The sequence below is a fragment of the Lynx rufus genome, unplaced genomic scaffold (assembly GCF_022079265.1).
Source record: "Lynx rufus isolate CCGP_SWC_20201006 ecotype Redwood Valley unplaced genomic scaffold, mLynRuf1.p SCAF_4, whole genome shotgun sequence".
Classification (NCBI taxonomy): domain Eukaryota; kingdom Metazoa; phylum Chordata; class Mammalia; order Carnivora; family Felidae; genus Lynx; species Lynx rufus.
The window spans coordinates 92,439,271-92,459,019 of NW_025814856.1; the positions used below are offsets into that span (position 1 = coordinate 92,439,271).

Here is a 19,749-nt window from a genome sequence, read left to right on the forward strand (position 1 = left end):
AAAATAAAATAAAATAAAATAAAATAAAATAAAATAAAATAAAAACCCAGTGAAGAAATGGGCAGAAGACATGAATAGACACTTTTCCAGAGAAGACATCCAGATGGCCAACAGGCACATGAAAAGATGCTTAATATCACTCATCATCAGGGAAATATCAATAAAAGCCACACTAAGATACCACTTCACACTGGTTAGAATGGCTAAAATTAACAACTCAGTAAACAACAGATGTTGGCAAGGATGTGGAGAGACAGGAACCCTTTTGCACTGTTGATGGGAATGCAAACTGGTATAGCCACTCTGGAAAACAGTGTGGAGTTTCCTCAAAAAATTAAGAATAGAATCACCCTATGACCCAGCAAAAGCACTACTAGGAATTTACCCAAAGGATACAAGAGTGCAGGTTCATAGAGGCACATGTACCTCAATATTTATAGAATCACTTTCAACAATAGCCAAATTATGGAAAGAGCCCAAATGTCCATCAACTGATGAATGGATAAAGAAGATGTGGTTTATATATACAGTGGAGTACTACTTGGAAATGAGAATGAATGAAATCTTGCCATTTGCAACAATGTGGATGGAACTGGAGGGTATTATGCTAAGTGAAATAAGTCAGTCAGAGAAAGACAGATATCATATGTTTTCACTCATATGTGGAATTTGAGAAGACCATGGAGGAATGGAAAGGGGAAAAATAGTTTCAGAGAGGGAGGCAAACCATAAGAGACTCTTAAATGCAGAGAACAAATTGAGGGTTGAGGCGGGACAGGGAAGAGGGGGAAATGAGTGATGCGCATTGAGAAGGGCACTTGTTGGGTGAGCACTAGGTGTTGTATGTAAGCGATGAATCATGGGAATCTACTCCTGAATCCAAGAGCACATTGTATATACACTGTATGTTAGCTAACTTGACAATAAATTCTATTAAAAAAATTAAAAATGTATACTGTAATGTTTTCCTTGTTAATGCAATGTGTTCCTGATCCTTTTTTTCTGGCCGGGATGGAAAAATATGCATCCACCCAAACAATGGCTGCATATCACCTATCTGAGGCTATGTTAACTTCCAATGAAGAGGATATTACATCTGGCATTGCATCTGCAGTTGAGGCTACTACTTAGTGCAGTTTGTGGTAGTCTACTGTTATTCTTCATAAACCACATGAAAAGGATGGGAATCCACCATCTTTAGATGGTGCATTAATTTCCTCCATCACCACCATCACCATTGCCCCATATTAAGGTATATTTCTTTAGGGGTGCCTGGGTGGCTCAGTCGGTTAAGCGTCTGACTCTTGGTTTCAGTTCAGGTCATGATCTCATGGTTCGTGAGTTCGAGCCCTGCATCAGGCTCTGCTCTAACAGCACAGAGCCTGCTTGGGCTTCTCTCTCTTCCCCTCTCTCTGCCCCTCCCCTGCTCACACTCTTTCTCTCTCTCTCAAAATAAATGAATGCACATTTTAAAAAATTAAGGAAAAAAGATATTTTTAAGGTTTATTTATTTATTTTTGAGAGAGAGAGAGCACAAGCAGGGGTGGGGCAGTGAGAGAGGGGGACCGAGAATCCCAAGCTGGCTCCACACTGTCAATGCAGAGCCTGATGTGGGGCTTGAACTCAGGAACCAGTGAGATCATGACCTGGGCTGAAATCAATAGTTGACATTTAACCGACTGAGTCACCCAGGTGCCCCATGGGATATTGTTTTTGATTTATTATTTGGCTGAGAGATAGAGGCAGTTTCACAGATTCTAACTTGGTCTTTTCTTTTTCTTTCTTTCTTCTTTTCTTTTTCTTTTTTTTTTTTTTGGTCTTGTCTACTATAATAATTCTTACCCTGTAGGCCAGAGATACAATGTGGGGGATTTACTGAAGTACTAAGTATTTATTTACTTTCTTTTTTTAAATGTTTATTTATTTTTAAGAGAACACAAGCAGGGGAGGGGCAGAGAGACGGGGACAGAGGATCCGAAGTGGGCTCTGTGCTGACAGGCTGACAGCAGCAAGCCCCATATGGGGCTGAAACACATGAACTGTGAGATCATGACCTGAGCCAAAGTCGGATGCTCAACTGACCGAGCCACCCAGGTGCCCCCAAGTATTTCTTTTCTAATAAAACATTAAGAGGCTAAGCAAATGACACTGTTGACCCACTATGAGCCAAAGCTTGGTGAAGACTTCATTTATTAGCTGGCTCCCATGTTCCCAATATAACAGGTGCTTTGGTCCCAGGTATCACTGCCAGTTGAGACTCTGCATCCAACAATTATTTGGGTATTCTTCCCCCTTTCCCCAGTACAGTTACTCAGGTAAATGGAGGTAAGTCCCTTTGGGGAAGAGCTGAGGGAATAGTTACCATGTGTACTTACCATGTGATGCCGGGTCCTTCTTCTGAGGATGTGACTTTTTCTTCAGTGGTTTCTTGGTTGAAAACTGACTTAAGTCTGGAAACAGATCATGATACTTAAGTCTGGAAACAGATCATGATTCTTGATTGCAGCAGCCCAGAGCCTGACGCGGGGCTCGAACTCACGGACCGCGAGATCGTGACCTGGCTGAAGTCGGACGCTTAACCGACTGCGCCACCCAGGCGCCCCGAGGCTGATTTATTTTAAAGGACATATTGAGAAATTATCTTGTTACTCTCCATCGTTTTGCTTCTAATTTTTTTTTTCAACGTTTATTTATTTTTGGGACAGAGAGAGACAGAGCATGAACGGGGGAGGGGCAGAGAGAGAGGGAGACACAGAATCGGAAACAGGCTCCAGGCTCTGAGCCATCAGCCCAGAGCCCGACGCGGGGCTCGAACTCACGGACCGCGAGATCGTGACCTGGCTGAAGTCGGACGCTTAACCGACTGCGCCACCCAGGCGCCCCTCCATCGTTTTGCTTCTAAAGGAACCATGTTCTATTAACCAACTCCACCACTCTTAACATCAACTTGGCATTAGTCTTGGCAATGACTTTTTTGACTTAATACCAAAAACAAAGGCAACAAAAGTAAAAAAAACAACTGAGGCTATGTCAAACTAAAAAGCTTCTGCACAGTAAAGGAAACCATCAACAAAATGAAAAGACAACCTACTGAATGGGAGGAAATATTTGTAAAGCATATTTCTGATAAGGGGTTAATATCCAAAATATATAACTAACTCATACAAATCAGTTGAATGGATAAAGAAGATATGGTGTATGTATGCCACAGAATATTATTCAGGCATAAGAAAGAAGGAAATCCTGCCATTTGCAACAACATTGATGGAACTTAAGGGCATTTCGCCAAGTGAAATAAGCCCCCCAAACACAAATACTGCATGATATCACGTATACGTGGCATCTAAAAAAAAAAGTCAAACTTGTTAGAATAGAGAGTAGAAAATTGGTTGTCAGGTCTGGGAGGTCCCCACCTCCCAATAGCGAGGTGGTTGGTAAAAGGGTACAGATTTTTAATTATAAGTTGAATAATACCTGAGAGTTTAACATAAAACTTGGTGACTGTAGTTGATAACATTGTGTTATATGACTGAAATTTGTTGAGAATAGAACTTAAATGTTCCCACTCCCCACCCCCACCATGTATTTGAGGTGATGAATGTGTTAATTAACTAGATGATGGAAGCCAAATAAAAAATTCACCAAAAAGCTATATATCAAATATAAATATATACAAAATAGGCAAGATGCAGTCAGAAGCATTACTTCAAAGAGATTCAAAGAATATTCTGTCTCTAGAGGATGGGATGTTTTGTTTTGAAATGACACTGGGATAAGCTTACTCCTGGCCCTCCCCAGAACAACACACACCTTGGAGAAACTGTGTAGTTTAGAGCAGGTATCTTCTCGCTTACCTTGCCTCTCAGGATGTCCGTTCTGTGCCAAGAAGATGAAATGGTTTAAAGGCATGTCTCTAGATACACCTGGGTGGCTCAGTCGGTTAAGTGTCTGACTTCAGCTTAGGTCATCATCTCGCAGTTTGTGAGTTCAAGCCCCACCTTGGGCACATTGCTGTCAATGCAGAGCCCGCTTTGGATCCTCTCTCCCTCTCTCTTTGCCCCTCCCCAGCTTGCACTCTCTCAAAAATAAATAAACATTAAAAGAATAAAAAATAAATAAAGGCATGTATCTACTACCTTAAAAAAATGTGCAAACCCTTTGGACTAAGCAAGTCCTAAATCTGGTGTCTGTCTTAGAGAAATGCTTACAAGACATGCACAGGGAGGCATTGCTTATAACAATTAGAGATGTGTAAATAAAAAAAAATATGGAGTATACTTAGAATAGCACAATATTTACAAAACCTGTAAAATTAATTATTCCAACTTAGAGAATTGGGTTAAGAATTTAGATGTATGATATAGAAGATGAAGATATTGGGCTTTTCCAGGCCTGTAGGTTTTAATTCTCTTTTACTGTAACTACTATGGAATCTCCTGCATCAAGGTGTAAGGTGTACGACTGAAATCTTTTAGATCTTATTCAGGTTATAATTGCATGTCATATATAAAATTCTTAAGTGTCTTATTTATTTGAAAATTTGGGGAATTTTTTTTTTTTTGAAATGACAATAAGGTCAGTGAGATGTGGTTACCTAGAGATGATAGAATGTTCCCTCAAGGGAGAAAAGAGTCCCTCTCTACTGTTTGCTTGTAAAACCATGTCTAAGTTGTATTTAATTTTGAATACCACACTTTAATTGGAACACTGACATACTGGAGTGTATTTTCAAATCATCATGATCATGAGTAAACCTAGAACTATGTCACAAAAGGCAAGGGTAAAAAGAATTTTTGCCCATGGGGGAAGGAAAAACATCTTCAAAGAACATCACGTGGAAGATTCTTGTGCATGTTTTACAGGACCAGAATCAGGATGGAGGTGACAAAAACACGGGTTTGACCAGGAAGATGTGGAAAAAGACTCAGATTTGAAAGCAGGATATCCAGTCTACTCTATAACAAGCCACGGAAACTTAGGAAATCATTTAAGTTCCCCAAACCACTGTGGTCCAATAGAACTGTCTGCAATGATGGAAATATCCCATATTCTTGCTCTACAATACAGTAGCTGCTAGCCAAATGCAGCACAAGAAATGTGGTTAGTGTGACTGAGGAACAGAATTTTAAATTTTATTTACTTTTAATTAATTTAAATTTAAATAGTTACATGTAGCTAGTGGTTACAGTATTTAGAAGGTGCAGCTCTAAGCCTTAATTTCCTCCTCTCTGAAATGGGAATAATAACACTGATTAAATTGCTGACCCTAAGATCAAATGACATTATATGTGACCCCAGAAAAACTGTATCACACTACACAAGTGTTAATTACGGTGATAACTAATTACTGAATTGTATGTATTGTATTACTGTCTTATCCTCAAAAGAGTTTCTAACATTTGGAATTAGAGAAAAATGGAATTAGCAGCCTGAGAAAGTAGAGTTCCCCAAGTCTGGTTTCACAAACAGGTTTGAGACAGGCAGAGATCAGAGAAAGAACAAAGTATCCTGGAGACTTGGGCTATATTCAAGACATCCTTCCAGTAGAGCTTCTTGATGTTCTCCCTTGACACCCCTGGCTGAGTTAACGATGCTCCTCTAAGCACTGTCAGGCACTTTCACACCGTCCTGTAAAAAAAACAGTATTTAGTCAACTGTATCTTAGAGCACATGCCTCTTACACTCATGTCTTTCACGGTTGTATCCCCGTTCTTAGCCACCGGGCCATACAGAAGGTCCTCAATCAGTATTCGATGAATGATGAACTTAGCATGTTTTCTTGAGGGAGTGATTCCCCGTTAATAATGTAACCAGTAACTCTTTGAAAAACATTATTATGGTTCTTTGAGGATGTACGGAGTGGAGGAATACTGTATCCAGCGGCACAGTTGGATATTTCGGTGCCAGGAGGCCTGCGGGGATGACCTCTCTTTCTTCTGCCCTTTTCCTCCCTCCGGTCTTCGGCTGTGGAGGATCTCGTGGTCCCGAAAGTCGCTACCGTCCGCACCGCAGTGGAGAGGAGCGGGACGCGGAGAACTACATTTCCCAGATGACTCTCCTGCGCGCGCCCCTGCCCGTGCGCGCGGGGGGCGAGTGCACCAGGCGCTCGCTCCCTGCCGAGCGCTCGTCGCCCGCCAGAGCCTTTGCCATGGGATGAGGTGGGAGGCGCTAGAATCCACTTAGCTACAGCCAACCGCCCAATGCAGCACTCGCTCGCTCCCCCCCGCCAGCGGAAGCACCCGCGGAGCACAATGCAGCACTGAGGCAGCGCCGCGGCGGAGGCTGCAGCGCCACGGCCGCCGCAGCACGGTCCGGGGCTGGGAGGGGGTGGCCGAGGAGAACCGGGGGGCGCGGGCGGAGGGAGCCGGACCCTGCTGCCGAGGCATGAGGAGCTAGCTGAGCGTCTCGAACGAGGCGGGCTGACGGCAGCACCATGCAGGCGGCGGCGGCTGCGTCCGTGCCCTTCTTGCTGCTCTGCGCCCTGGGGACCTGCCCCCCGGCGCGCTGCGGTCGGGCAGGTAAGTTCGCCACCCTGTGTGGCTTAGGGATGTACCATTTTCCAGGAGTCTTTGCAGCCCTAAAGCGCACTGGAAACGGGCATGCCCGTTTCCCGAGTGCGCGGGGAGATTTTTTTATTTAGAAGGGTGGTGAGAAGTGAAGCAAAAATACATGTGTGGGGGCGCGCAGATGCATTAGAAGCCTTCGGTCAAATGCATGTTTTTCCTCTTCTGAAGAAGCGGAATGCGGAGGATGGGAAAGGGGTGCTGTGCTTCTGGGCCCCGATCCTGGATGATCTCAGATGAGCTGGTCCAAGGCTCTCCGGCTGGTGTCTCTGCGTCCTTCCCAGATAGGGACCTGGAGGGAGGGGGCGGTGGGATTTTCCTACAGAAGACGTCGGACCGCAGGAGACACGCGTGTGGGTCAGGGTCATTATTTTCTCCTTTTCTCCCCGCTCCCTCCTTACTCTCATCCTGCCTGGAGGAGACGCCTCGTTGACGGAGCTGGAGAGGAGGAACGAAAACCGCTTCCTGGAGCGCCAGAGCATCGTGCCACTCCGGCTCCTCTACCGCTCGGGCGGTGAAGACGAAACTGGACACGACGCGCTCGACACGCGGGTGCGGGGCCACCCCGGCGGCGGGCAGGTGAGAGGCGCGGTCCAGGGGGTGGGCCCGGGCGCGGCCTGGCCCACCCTGACCCCACGTTTGCTCTCCGTCGCCCTGGAGATGCAGTGTCTTCGGTGGAAGGAGCGCAGCCCTAGTGCGAGTCGTGCATGGCGCTCCCAGTGCGAAAAAGAAGGGAGGCGGGGACAAACCCCTCAAAGCACCACAGGCCGGAGCTTTGCTAGAGAGGAGTTTGTGCGGGATGTCTTCGGCAGTGCGGTATCCTGGGCGGAGGGGCGGAGACCCTCTCACCTCCGGCAGGCAAAAAAACATGCATAGGCAAGAAAGGATGTAATGTGTGGGCAGGGTTTGCATCATCATTATTGTTGTGGTTGTTTTAATCCTCAAAAAGACTTTATGCGTGATTTAAACCAAGGTTGGTACCGTAGAAAAAATGGAAAGACAAGCCTAGACATCCCTAACTAAACTCAAACTGTAAAAATAAGCTAACCTGCAGGGTTCTCAGCTCACTCGATTTATGGACACCAGAGATGTACCCATTCACCTCCACGTTTCAGGAAAGGCCTCTCCTCCTCCATTTCTTCGCTGGCAATGGTCCTTTGGCGTAATTTGAGTCCTTTTGTTTTTTGGGCATTTATAAACTATGTTAAAAAAATCTAAGTTTATTCCATTTACCCATATTTAGATCAATATCACATGTCCACAGATAATGCCTGAAAATTATTTTGAACTTACTTGCTAATTTAGGTAATTATTTCAGGGCTCTCTAAGCAATTTTTCTATTTATATACATCAACATGGCAAGCAGTTTATTCACCTGCAAGTACATATTAAGGTAGAGCTTGTTCGTGTGGTTGAAAATGTTGTAAGTTTTGCTGACCTAAAGGCAGCTGAACATTTTCACGTGTGTAAATACATTTATTAATACTTCAAGATGTATGTTGTAGCTGTGATAGTCATAATATTTGATCTATTTCTGTAAAATATGTGGAAGCAGAAAAATGCCATATAAATCACAAAAATGCAAATGCTTAGCTCTGTTGAAATTTTCATACAAGAAATTAATTTAAAGGGCTACACTAATATCCATTAAAGTTTGAGTACTGTGGTAGAAAGTCCAGTGTGCCAAGCTTTAATGAAGATTTCCATTATTTGAATCGTTTGATAAATACCTCTTCTCTTTCATTTTGACTTGTTTTCGTAGTAAGACTGAAGAAACAGGGGACACTCTTATTTTTCAATAAATAAGAATTATTTCTGTGGAGGAATATTCTCACACTCATTTATAGCTTTTGCTTAGGAAAAATTTCACATACATATGCAAAATAGAATGTTATAATGAATGAATATTAGAATAAATACATAATGCTTCAACAGTTAGCAACTCATAGCCAGTCTTGTTTCATCTGTCTCCTACCTGTTTTCTTCCCCTTCTTGTATTTGAGGCAGATCAGATCATTTCATTCATAAAAAATTCACTCTGTACTTCTAAAAGGATTCTTTCAAGAAAGAATGTAACCCTGTTATTATACCTAATACGTAAATATTATAAATATGTAAAATATATTTAAGTGTATTAGATAAATATATGTAAATATAATATGTATACATTTAAGTTTGTTTGTTTGATCCAGGACCCAAATGATGTCTATGGACTGCAATTAGTTTATTTTTTTGAGTCTCTTTAATGCATAATTTACCCCCTTCTGTTTCCTTCATTTTTGCCTTACGATTTATTCATTGAAGACAGGGGGTCTTTCATCCTGTAGTTTCTCAGCCTGAATTTTTGCTGATATAGCCAGTGCTTTAAAACAGATCACAAAGTCTTTCTCGGAGAGGAGGGAGACAGAAGTAGAAATATAGAAAAAGAAAATTTTAGAATTGGAAACTCCCACATCTCTGCCATATGCTGGTAATGTCTTCAGGTACCCTCTGCCCTTCACTATGTTGGTGAAAGACCACCACTTTTGGAAAACAGGCCAGTCCTCCTTCTCTTCTCCTATTTATGGAGCACCACTTCGGCAGTTATTTGGTTCATTGGCCTTTCTACTTGGGGCAGAAGATACCTTGGGCCTGTGCAGTTTCTTCTTAAAATAATAAAACTCACAGTTAGGAAGAATGACTCTGGCTTTTGGTGAGGTATGGATGAACTGGTATGATTTAGGTTGAACAGCATGAATAGATTGTTTATTCAAGTCAGGATTGGAAGTGAAGATACTGTCTACTGTCTTACCATCAAAGTAATTATTACAAGTAGTTACCTCAGTGCCTGGCACATAGTAAGGTATATACCGAACACCTGGTTGGATGTCTGGATCACCTGGGGGGCTGTTGCATTTTACCGTGCTCCTTAAACTACAGTTAGAAATCGCTGACTGCTAGATCTGAATCTGGCAGTTACAGTTGTAAAGACTTAGTTGCCATATGCCAAATTTTCCTACAGTTAGGGAACTCAGGAGTGTTCCTGCATTTTTAGATTCATTGAGAGCTGGCATTGGATCTAAAAACTCAAGCTGATCATATTTGGCCCTTGTTATTTCTTTGGTAATTAAATAGATAAAATTTATGGCATCTTAGCTACCCATAGATATTTTTTAGTAATTTCCTTTCTTCTTCAGAAATAAAATTGGGATGCCTTCCTATCAGCCTGCAAAGCTTATATATTCATTTGTTGGTTTGTGTATTTAAAAGGCACTTATTTACTTGAGCTCATACTGTGTACCAATTTTTGTACAAGGCTCTGGGGATTTAGAGGTAAGAGACACACTTCAAACCTTTAAGGAATTTATAGACAAGTGGGAACGTGCATGAATGGATAAGCAGTTATACTCTGCCCTTCTGTGTGAGTTTCTGGAGGTGATCACAGAAAGCTTTGGAGGCAGTGAAGACAGTGTTTAACCCAGGTTAGCAGGCAGGGTGGGCTTTCACGGGGAGGTGCTGTCTTAGCTGTGTTTTGAGGCTGAAATGGGCCAGATTAAAGGAAGGGGATGGGCATGTCAAACCAAAGGGGCAGAAGTACATGGACATTTGGGAATTAGGACACTTTTTTGTTAGGTGCAAATAGTTAGGATTTAGGGGACAGATGAGCCAAAACAGGAAAGCAGAGAGTAAATGCTGCAGTACCTTCATGATTTGTGGAGCAGTTTGGACTTTGTCCCAAAGGCAATTGAAGGACTTTAGTAAGGAGAGTTTACTGACCAGACTCATGATACTGTGGGATGGTCCTAATTGTTAGAAATGAATAATTTTAATTTCACAGGGTAGGTTCAGGTGGTTGTTCACTTTAATTTATTGGTAAATGCTAATTCACATACTCGTTAGCTTCCTAAGAATTTAGTTAGTAAACTGAAAATACCATATAAATGAGTTTATAAGGCATTTAGAGCAATGCTGGGTATATTGTAAGCATTATATGAGTTTTTGTTAAATAACATTTACTCCCTCAGGCTGCTTGAGTACTATTTAGAAATTTTATGACATCACTTTAATGCAAAATGGTGCCCTAATTACCTGAATGTAACACATTCCCAGAAGTAAATTACACATTACTAAAATTTACATAAGTAAGTGGAATCTGACAGTCCTAGAGATGGTAGAGACCTTATAGGTCATCTAACCTAATTCAGGAATGACTTCACACCTGGTAAGATAAAGTCATTGATCCACAGTAAGGAAACCAGTAACGTATCACTGTTTCAGAAAGCTCACAAGAACTATGATGGTATAAAACACCTTAATTTTACTCTTAATGGGTCCTTGTTTCAGTTTTTAACCACTGAATGGAAAAGAATACTCAAATTATTACTTTTTTAATGTTTATTTATTTTTCGAGAGACAGAGACAGAGCATGAGCAGGGGAGGGGCAGAGAGAGAGGGAGTCAAAGAATCTGAAGCTGGCTCCAGGCACCGAACTATCAGCACAGAGCCCGAAGGGGCTTGAATTCATGAACTGTGAGATCATGACCCGAGCCAAAGTCAGATGCCTAACTGACTGAGCCACCCAAGTGCCACAGAATACTGGTATTTTTAAAAGAAATTTTTATTTCAGTTTTGGGGAAATACTGGCAATATGATTGGTGTGAAATAATAATTCTGTTGATGAGCCCATGTTGTAAAAGATTTCTTTATTACCTGTCCAGTTAGTTACTTGAATGCATACTTTGTTTTTATCCCAAGTGTGATGATCAACCCATAATGAAAGGTTATTTTGCCATCAAGTTCTAGAAATGATAGTCCAAGAAACCATGTTTGATTGTGGGTAACCTTGGTGTCCTCAAGGTTGTCTACCTAGTCTGAGATAATTTCAGTCCTGTAAAATAGCACAGGGAACTAGAATATTCAAATTATTCAGTCTTTCTTTCTTCTGCCTTGAAGTGATTTGTGCTGAAGGAATTGGGTGTTTGCAGATAAATAGATAAAACTTTTTTAACTGGGGATCCATATGGGCAAGATAGTGCCTCCTGAGCCTTATTGATGGTTTGATACTGATAACTGATAATCATTTAATTGCTATTTTTAAGAAAAATCACCTTAGGGGCACCTGGGTGGCTCAGTCGGTTAGGCGTACTTTTTCGGCTCAGGTCATGATCTCACGGTCCGTGAGTTCGAGCCCCGTGTCGGATCTGTGCTGACAGCTCAGAGCCTGGAGCCTGCTTCGAATTCTGTGTCTCCCTTTCTCTGCTCCTCCCTAGCCCATGCTCTGTCTCTCTCTTTCCTTTAAAAATAAATAGAAAACATTAAAAAAAATTTCTTAAAAAAAGAAAAAGCACCTTAATGGTTCCTTTTTTTTTTTTTTTTTGGCTAGCCAAGCAGGACAGATTTACTGTAACATCAAAGATAAGTTAGGGGCGCCTGGGTGGCGTAGTCGGTTAAGCGTCCGACTTCAGCCAGGTCACGATCTCGCGGTCCGTGGGTTCGAGCCCCGCGTCAGGCTCTGGGCTGATGGCTCAGAGCCTGGAGCCTGTTTCCGATTCTGTGTCTCCCTCTCTCTCTGCCCCTCCCCCGTTCATGCTCTGTCTCTCTCTGTCCCAAAAATAAATAAACGTTGAAAAAAAAAAATTAAAAAAAAAAAAATTAAAAAAAAAAAAAAGATAAGTTATTTGGTGGTTTATTTTGTCATGTGTTCACCCCATATATTTTCAATTATTTATTTTTCACCCATTGATATTTCTTTATAAATAGCAGAATTTCTTTTTATCATAAGTCTTTGCTTTCAGTGAATAGTTGGGCTACTCATTTCTCTGTCTCTTTCCCTGGATAGTGTTGTAGCTTCTCAAGTAGTCAGGTACCAAAAACACAGATCTGTAAATTATCATACTTTTGATAATCAGTAATGCCAGATGGTATAGCAAGATGGTAAGTAGTCATGTGCTCCCATTTTTTTTAAAAGGCTTATTTACTTTTGAGAGAGAGAGAGAAAGCGGCGCAGAGAGAGAGGGAGACAGAGGATCCAAAGTGGTCTCTGCACTGACAGCAGAGAGCCCAGTGGGGGGGCCTGAACTCAGGAACAGCGGCGAGATCATGACCTGAGCTGAAGTCGGGCACTCAACCAACTGAGCCACCCAAGCGCCTCTAGTGTGCTCCATTTTTATGAGTATATTTATACATGTGCCTAAGCATGGATGAGCTGTAGTTAAAATTGTGCTGTTTCACTTGGGAGCACTGAGTCAGCTTCACGGTAAATTGTCTGCGGTACTGCTTCTCTGGCAAAAAAAGGGCTCCTAGGAATTATAGCTTTGGGAGTATTTTGCAAGGATAGCACAAGCATTTTTTTTTTCTTAATGGGCATTTGTTAAACCTAAGTAGCTCAATATTGATAAAGTTTTGCCACCAGTAAAAAGTTTGTTCTGCTATAAATAGGAAGGAGACATTTCCTACCACATTTTTTTTTAATTCTCCTACCAATATCCTTCCCTTACAATTAAATTGTTAAAAGAAATGGTATTCAGAATTGTGGGAGTTTTCTTTAAGTCTTGTTTTTACTCTGTGAGATCCCAATTTGTATATATGTATTTGGGGCATCTTTGAAATTATGCCTAATGATCTCACTGCATACAAAAAGAACCCATCTCTCATCACTTCTTTATTTTTTATTTTTTATTTTTTAACGTTTTATTTATTTTTGAGAGAGACAGAGTACGAGTGGGAGAGAGGCAGAGAGAGGGAGACACAGAATCTCAAGCAGGCTCCAGGCTCTGAGCTGTCAGCACAGAGCGAGACACGGGGCTCTAACCCACGAACTTGTGAGATCATGACTTGAGCTGAAGTCGGACGCTTAACTGATGGAGCCATCCAGGCGCCCCTCTCTTCACTTCTTTACATTTATACCTGAAAAACTGTGAATGACTCTAAGAGCTTATGGCTTGGTAAAAATCGTTCTTAGTTTTATTTGCTTTCTCAACTTTCAAAGAATGTGAAGTATTCTGTCATTTTTAGTGATAAAGCCCTTTCTAAGTATATACATGGAGGGAGGCCTGCTTTCTTGTCATGGTTCATTGAGAGCAGTAGTCTGTAAGGTCACTAGCTCTCAGTAGCTCCAGTGGGGCTGAGATAAGGCCACATTTATCATTATATTTCATGGATAAGGTCCAAAGGGAAAAAGGATGTTAATAAAAGGAGGGGAGTGAGCAGAAGAGGAAAGGATGGTAAGGAGAGTGGTGACAAGGAGGAAGGAAACAACTCAGGGAAAGAGAGAAGTGCTTATGGTAGTATTATCATATATGTTATAATGTACACTAACATACTTAAGTACAATAACTTATGTGGTTAGTTTTTATGTACCCAACAGTTTTCTTAGTACTTGGTGCACATTAACTCATTGCAGTCCCACAAGAATCATGTGACAGGTAGTACTTATCAGCTGTAAAACCACAAAGCCTGTAGGTAGCTGAGAAAGGATTCAACCCAGGTACTTTAACTCCACTGCACTGCCTGGGCTTAACCACTATGCTTTACTGGCTTTATGGCAGGAGGCCACCAACATTTCTTTAGATGTCGTTCAATGGCAGTGAGATCAAAACTTTCTTACATTTGGTCCCGTTGGAACCTTATGTTTTTTGCAGCTTGCAGAAACAGTAGGAATACATCATTTCTACTAATTTGAGAATGAGAATGGACTGTATAAAGATATTTAACATTTAAAAGATGAAAAACACCTCTTCAAGGGTCATGTTCTAGTTTGGAATTGCATGTGTACACTTATTGTTATAATCTTTCTGTGTAATTTGAAGATTTTAATATTCAACAGTCAGTACCAAAATTATGTATATTCTTTTGTGGTCAAAGTTTCATAAAACAGAAACAAATGCTAAACAGGGATCGATACCCTTACCTTTCTCCAAAAGAAAAGATACAGAATATCTTTTGTAGCTTCACAGAGCAAGTAGCTCCAGAGTTCCAAATATCAAAGCTTTCAGGGAAAAGCGATACATAATCATTAATAACCAAAATGATAGCTTCTGTGAGCATCTAGTCATGCTTTCATGTAACAATAAGTATACACATTTATTTTGGTAATAAAAGCCCTAGAAAGCAAATATTAAGGGAAAGAAATGAAAAAGAATAATGAATATTTATTGAATATATAGCATGTACCAGGCACTGTGATGAGTGATTTACATGTATTATCATTATGAGGTAGATATTATATCCATTTTACAGATGAGGCTACTGAGGCTTAAGGAAGCTAATTAACCTGCCCAAAGTCATACAACCAGGAAGCAGTAGTATTAGGAGAAGAATTCTCAAAGACAATGTTAGAGATCCCAATAAAATAATCCTTCTGTAATATATGCTACTTATTTAACATGTAGTTACCCATTCATCTCTGTGGTGGAATCATCCTAACATTTCTTTGAGAAACTCTTGGTCCTGCTCACGTCTCCTCCCTTGCTAACTTCATTCAGGTGTGAATCGATGTTGTGTTTAGCACTTGTTACATGTCTTCATTTCTAGAAGTGGATATAATTTCTGTTTCTACCTCAGATATTCTTTTAGCCACATAGACATATTTGAATCTACATCTAAACAACAGCATAGAATATCTGTACTCGGTACTTGTTGGAGTTTTACCTGTCCGAAACTCAGAAAAAACTCTTTATGGGGGAGGGAAGAAACTATTTATGGGGAACTATCCTCTGTTCCTCCATAGGGTGCTGCCTCACCTACCGGGATTCTGGGTAATGAAAAAAAAAAAAATCTCCCCAGTGGATTCCAGTTTGCATGCAGGGTCAAGGAGCTCTGTGTATCCTTAAGATTTAAGAGATTTTTTTTTTTCATCTTAAATCTTTCTGGATTTAAGTTAGTCACAAGAATTTGTATCTGAATTGGGATCAGTTTTCTTATTTGCATCACTCACCTCCTCAATAATTTATCAGACCTTTTCAAAAGGATATTTTAAAGGACATTGTAAGAATTATTCCTGAGAAACCAGTTACAGTATTAATTGAAGTCTGGGGAAAACATTATGGATGGTGCCTCATCAGGACCAAGAGGAGAGATTTGTCATGTAATTGTTTCCTTCCTTGGGTGGGACACCAGAAGTTTGGAGGCAAATTGTGGCCTCCTCCAAGCCAGAGTCATAGCCTGAGTTTTCATTGCAGCTCCATCCTAGCTCATCAGCACCCATTTCAGCTCAAGAGTCATCTGAAATATCTCTTGACTTGTAATAATTTGTCAATATGAAACGTCATATCTGTATTCAGGCTTAGGGAAAGTAATCTTAGAGGTTTCCTCTGTCTGCTTTCCTAAAGTGGTCCACCCACCCCCTATCACGTCATGTTACTCTCTTGTCTTCCCAGCACTTGTCAGCACTTGACAATTCTTTTTAATGATTGGCTTGTTTATTGTCGTTCCTCCAGTGTGCCATCCCTGGAATATAAACTACGAGAATTGTGTATGACAATAGTGATCTTGTCTGTTTGTTCACCACACATCTCCACTGCCTAGCCCAGTGCCTGGCACAGAGTAGGTACTTAATAAATATTTCTTGAAGTGATAAATTTTCCTTTCCCTCCAGTTTTCTCATCTGCTTATAATATCTTGTAAGTGTCCATGTAAACATCCTCAAGTCCTCTTTGGAACTTGGTATGGTATAAAATAATGAATACGTGAATAAATGTTAGTCTTTAAATATTGAATTTATAGCCCCCTTTGATAATTGTAACTCTTTTACACATAATTAAAATAGAGTTCAGTGTGCTGTGTTTTTATTTTTTACTTATCCGTGTGCTGTATTTTTAGAATATAAATACTTCATATATAAAAATGATTTTAGACTTCTAGTTGTCCTTTATTTCTGATTTCATCATTTGAGTTGCTTTTAAGATCAAAATCTGTTTTGTCTTCCCTAGAGCAGACTATTAGATGTAATTTGATTTTGAAAATAAAAAATGCCATACCATGACCAAGAAATACCAGCAGTTATAACTGGGAAGAGAAGGAATAAACAACTTAATCCACCCCCTGGCCCCCACCCCCCACCATCTGTTTGTTTATGTTGAAGAGGTTTTTTCAGAATCATATGCATGTATCAGCAAGGGTAGATCAACATTTTTCTCCTTTTTAAAAATCGATTTTGTACCAGGGCATTTCAGTTACCACTGAGCAGTAGTTGCCCTTTTGCGGCATTTTTTTTTTTTTTTTTTTTTTGTCCCAAGTAAAGAACATTAGATAACCGTTTTTGGAAGAATGAGAAATCAATGAGGCTTTCCTGAAGATGGGCCTCAAGAGCTCACATTTTGCAAGTGGCTTTAACATTTTCTACCTGAGGCAGGAGAACTCCTGGTTGACAGTTTTCTTAGACCCCTTATTCTACTTGGCACTAACTCATGTCTCTAGCCTTTACCTCTAGTCAGTCAATTGCTCTTCTTCTTATTTTATTTTTTTTCCTGTTTACTTCTTATATAGGCTTGGTTGGGAGAAATTGCCTTCATTCCCCTCCCCCCACCCCCCCCCCACTCCCCCACTAGTGAGGTCAGAAGGTTGGGAGTCAGGCTGGTACATGTGATTTGGCACCGCTGGTCACAGCTCAAACTTTAAGTGGTTTCTCAATCTTTGGACTAGGTAGCAAGATGCTGTAGAAAGAGCTGGCACTTGACAAAAACTAGTTCTGTAGATTTCTGTGAATTCTCAAGTGGATTTTTAATGCCTTTAGAATACACTGTCAGGGGTCTGGCCAGGAACCCAGCTATGGATCCTCAGTGGGCATAATGAGCTGTCAAGATTACACATGGTGGTATTAATCTAAAGTAGCCTGGGGGAGCAGTTGTCTGAAGACAACTGTCTAGGGTCATCAGAACATGGGCAGGAGCAGGGTGTGGATAGAAGTGTGGTGGTAAAGCTCAGGGAAATCACAACGCAGTTACAGGGAGAAGATATTAGGTGTGCTGTGCCAGGTGGGTCCCAACTAGAGAGAGCTACCTGAAACAGACTGAGGCACAATCTAAGTTTTTAATCTCACATGCAGGTTTTAGTGATTGGCTCCACTCTTGATTTAGATCTTGTGTTTTTAAGGAAACGGAGTGTTTTTTAGCCTGACCTGTCTCTCATGGCACCAGTGATCATTTTCATCCTCACATGAGTTTTAAGTTTTTGTTTCAGAGGGAAGAACCATTTCCCTTCTTCTTCTTCCTCACTTCTCCTTGTCTTTTTTTCTTTCCTCTTCTTCCTATTCTTATCCTTCTTTATTCCTTCTTCTTCCTGCTTTCTTCTTCTTCCTCCATCTTACTCTTTGTTGGTCTTTTATTTTTTATTTTTTTATTTTTAATGTTTATTTTAGAGAGAGACAGAATGCAAGTGGGTTAGGGGCAGAGAGAGAGGGAGACACAGAAGCAGAAGCAGGCTCCAGGCTCCGAGCTGCCAGCACAGAGCCCAATGTCGGGCTTGAACTCACGAGCTGTGAGATCATAACCTGAGCTGAAGTCGGACGCTCAACCAACTGAGCCACCCAGGCGCCCCATCTTCGTTGGTCTTTTTTAAAGGTCTGAAGGCTGATGGGAGAGGGCTTTCCTGGGCTCACTCTGCCCCATTATGCATAGTTCAGACCGTGGACTTTGCTTCTCCTGGGTCAAGAGATGAGGCTTAAAGATTTATGGCTTTATATACTCTGAAAAATCACACTTTGTACAAAATGAGCAACAGGCTCATTTTGAATGCCATATGGTATGCATTAAATAAAGGTATGTTAATGATTGAAGAGTTCTTTTGCAGTAGCTATTTGGAACATTTATTTTACTGACATGGATAATTTTAGTATTGTAATCAAACTAATGTAGTCCACTCCTTGGTGAGTTATTGATAGGAACTATACCGGGTAGAGTTGTTGCACAAAGGAAACTTGACTTGCAGCAAGTGAGGAGGTCACAGGGAATATCTTCCAAAGCCATGACCCTCTGAGCAAGGGTGAATGGGTTCCTTTTATTTAGGGTTAGGGAGAATATTCAGAAAGGGGCGTTTTGTCATTGGATGTGGAGGTAGGCATGAAGTCACACATGTGCCTTAGAGAAACAAGCCTATACACACATTGTGTGTAATGTTAGTGAGGTTTGTGCTCCTTTTGGGGCAGAGATTTTAGCATTATAACAAGGCAGAGGTACCTGTCAGTCGCTCCATGGTCCATGTGCACGGATGTGAGTTGGTGGTTGAGCTCAAACTGGTCTGGGTGGTCTGGGCAGGCTGGAATTCTTAGGACAGTTGTTACTGCTTGAGAAAGTCGTTTCGGTTTCCATCATGGGTTGCTGTGAGGTCCTTTGCCTGTTAAAAGATAAGCTGGAAAAAAGAACTTAAGGAAAATGTGGGACAAAGGTCGGTGGATCTATGCACTAAAGGTCAGGTCTTGAGGTCCATCGTGGGATGTTGCTGGTGACAGTATCAGTCTCTGTTTCTATAAATAGTGGGTTATTTTCGTGGTGAGTTTGGAATTATATGGAGTTAGAAGTAGTTATGAGTACTTGCATGTGCTTTCAAGTTTCATTACCTAAACTTTCAAAAAAATTTAGATAACGTTTAATAAGAAGAATGGGAATTTGGTTTTTACAGATGCATTTACAAATGTACCATTATGTAAAATAATTAAGCCATCATTTCTTAGGAAGATTTTTATTTATTTTGATAAAAACTTAAACATCACTGAAGGTGATGAAAATTTAGATTCAGAACCGCAAAATTGTGTTCACACTTTAGGACTTTGTACATCTAGTTTAGCTATAAATGTTACATTGGGTTTTTTTTTTTCCAAATGTATTTCCTCATAAAAGTACGTTAAATCTTGGACAGATATTGATAAGAAGGTGGGCAAAATTCAAGTAGTGCTCATTGTGGTCACCAAAGTTGAAGCAATTTCTGCCTGGGAGGGTGACTTGAGATAAGGTATTTCAAACCACAGTATAGCAATTTTTGTTGGTTTTCAGGATTTTCTAGGGTAAAACAGGAAGAAAAATATTATTGGTGCTGAGATACTGAAAAGTCTCATTTAATTTCTGAAGTAAGTTTAGCATGATGTTCTTACAGTTCTTAATCATCTTGCATAGACAATGTTCTCAGAATTAATGAAGGGAGAATACTATTAATTTATAGCTTAACCAGTTTCATGTGAAATCAATGTGAAGTCATTGATTAATGAGATATTTAG

The 19,749-nt window shown here is 40.8% G+C and overlaps 1 protein-coding gene across 12 annotated transcripts in view; it reads left to right on the forward strand.

The window, feature by feature from the left end:
- Positions 1–6,433: 6,433 nt before the first annotated feature.
- The window catches only part of ADAM22 (ADAM metallopeptidase domain 22), a 229,916-nt gene continuing 216,600 nt past the window's right edge, over positions 6,434–19,749 (forward strand). For 7 of the 12 annotated variants that reach the window (XM_047097037.1, XM_047097041.1, XM_047097040.1 and 4 more), the window contains exons 1-2: positions 6,434–6,518; positions 6,982–7,142. In XM_047097037.1, coding sequence (XP_046952993.1) covers positions 6,434–6,518; positions 6,982–7,142 — 246 coding nt within the window. The remainder of the gene's footprint in view (positions 6,519–6,981; positions 7,143–19,749) is intronic. The other 5 variants (XM_047097039.1, XM_047097045.1, XM_047097044.1 and 2 more) reach the window with 1 other exon arrangement.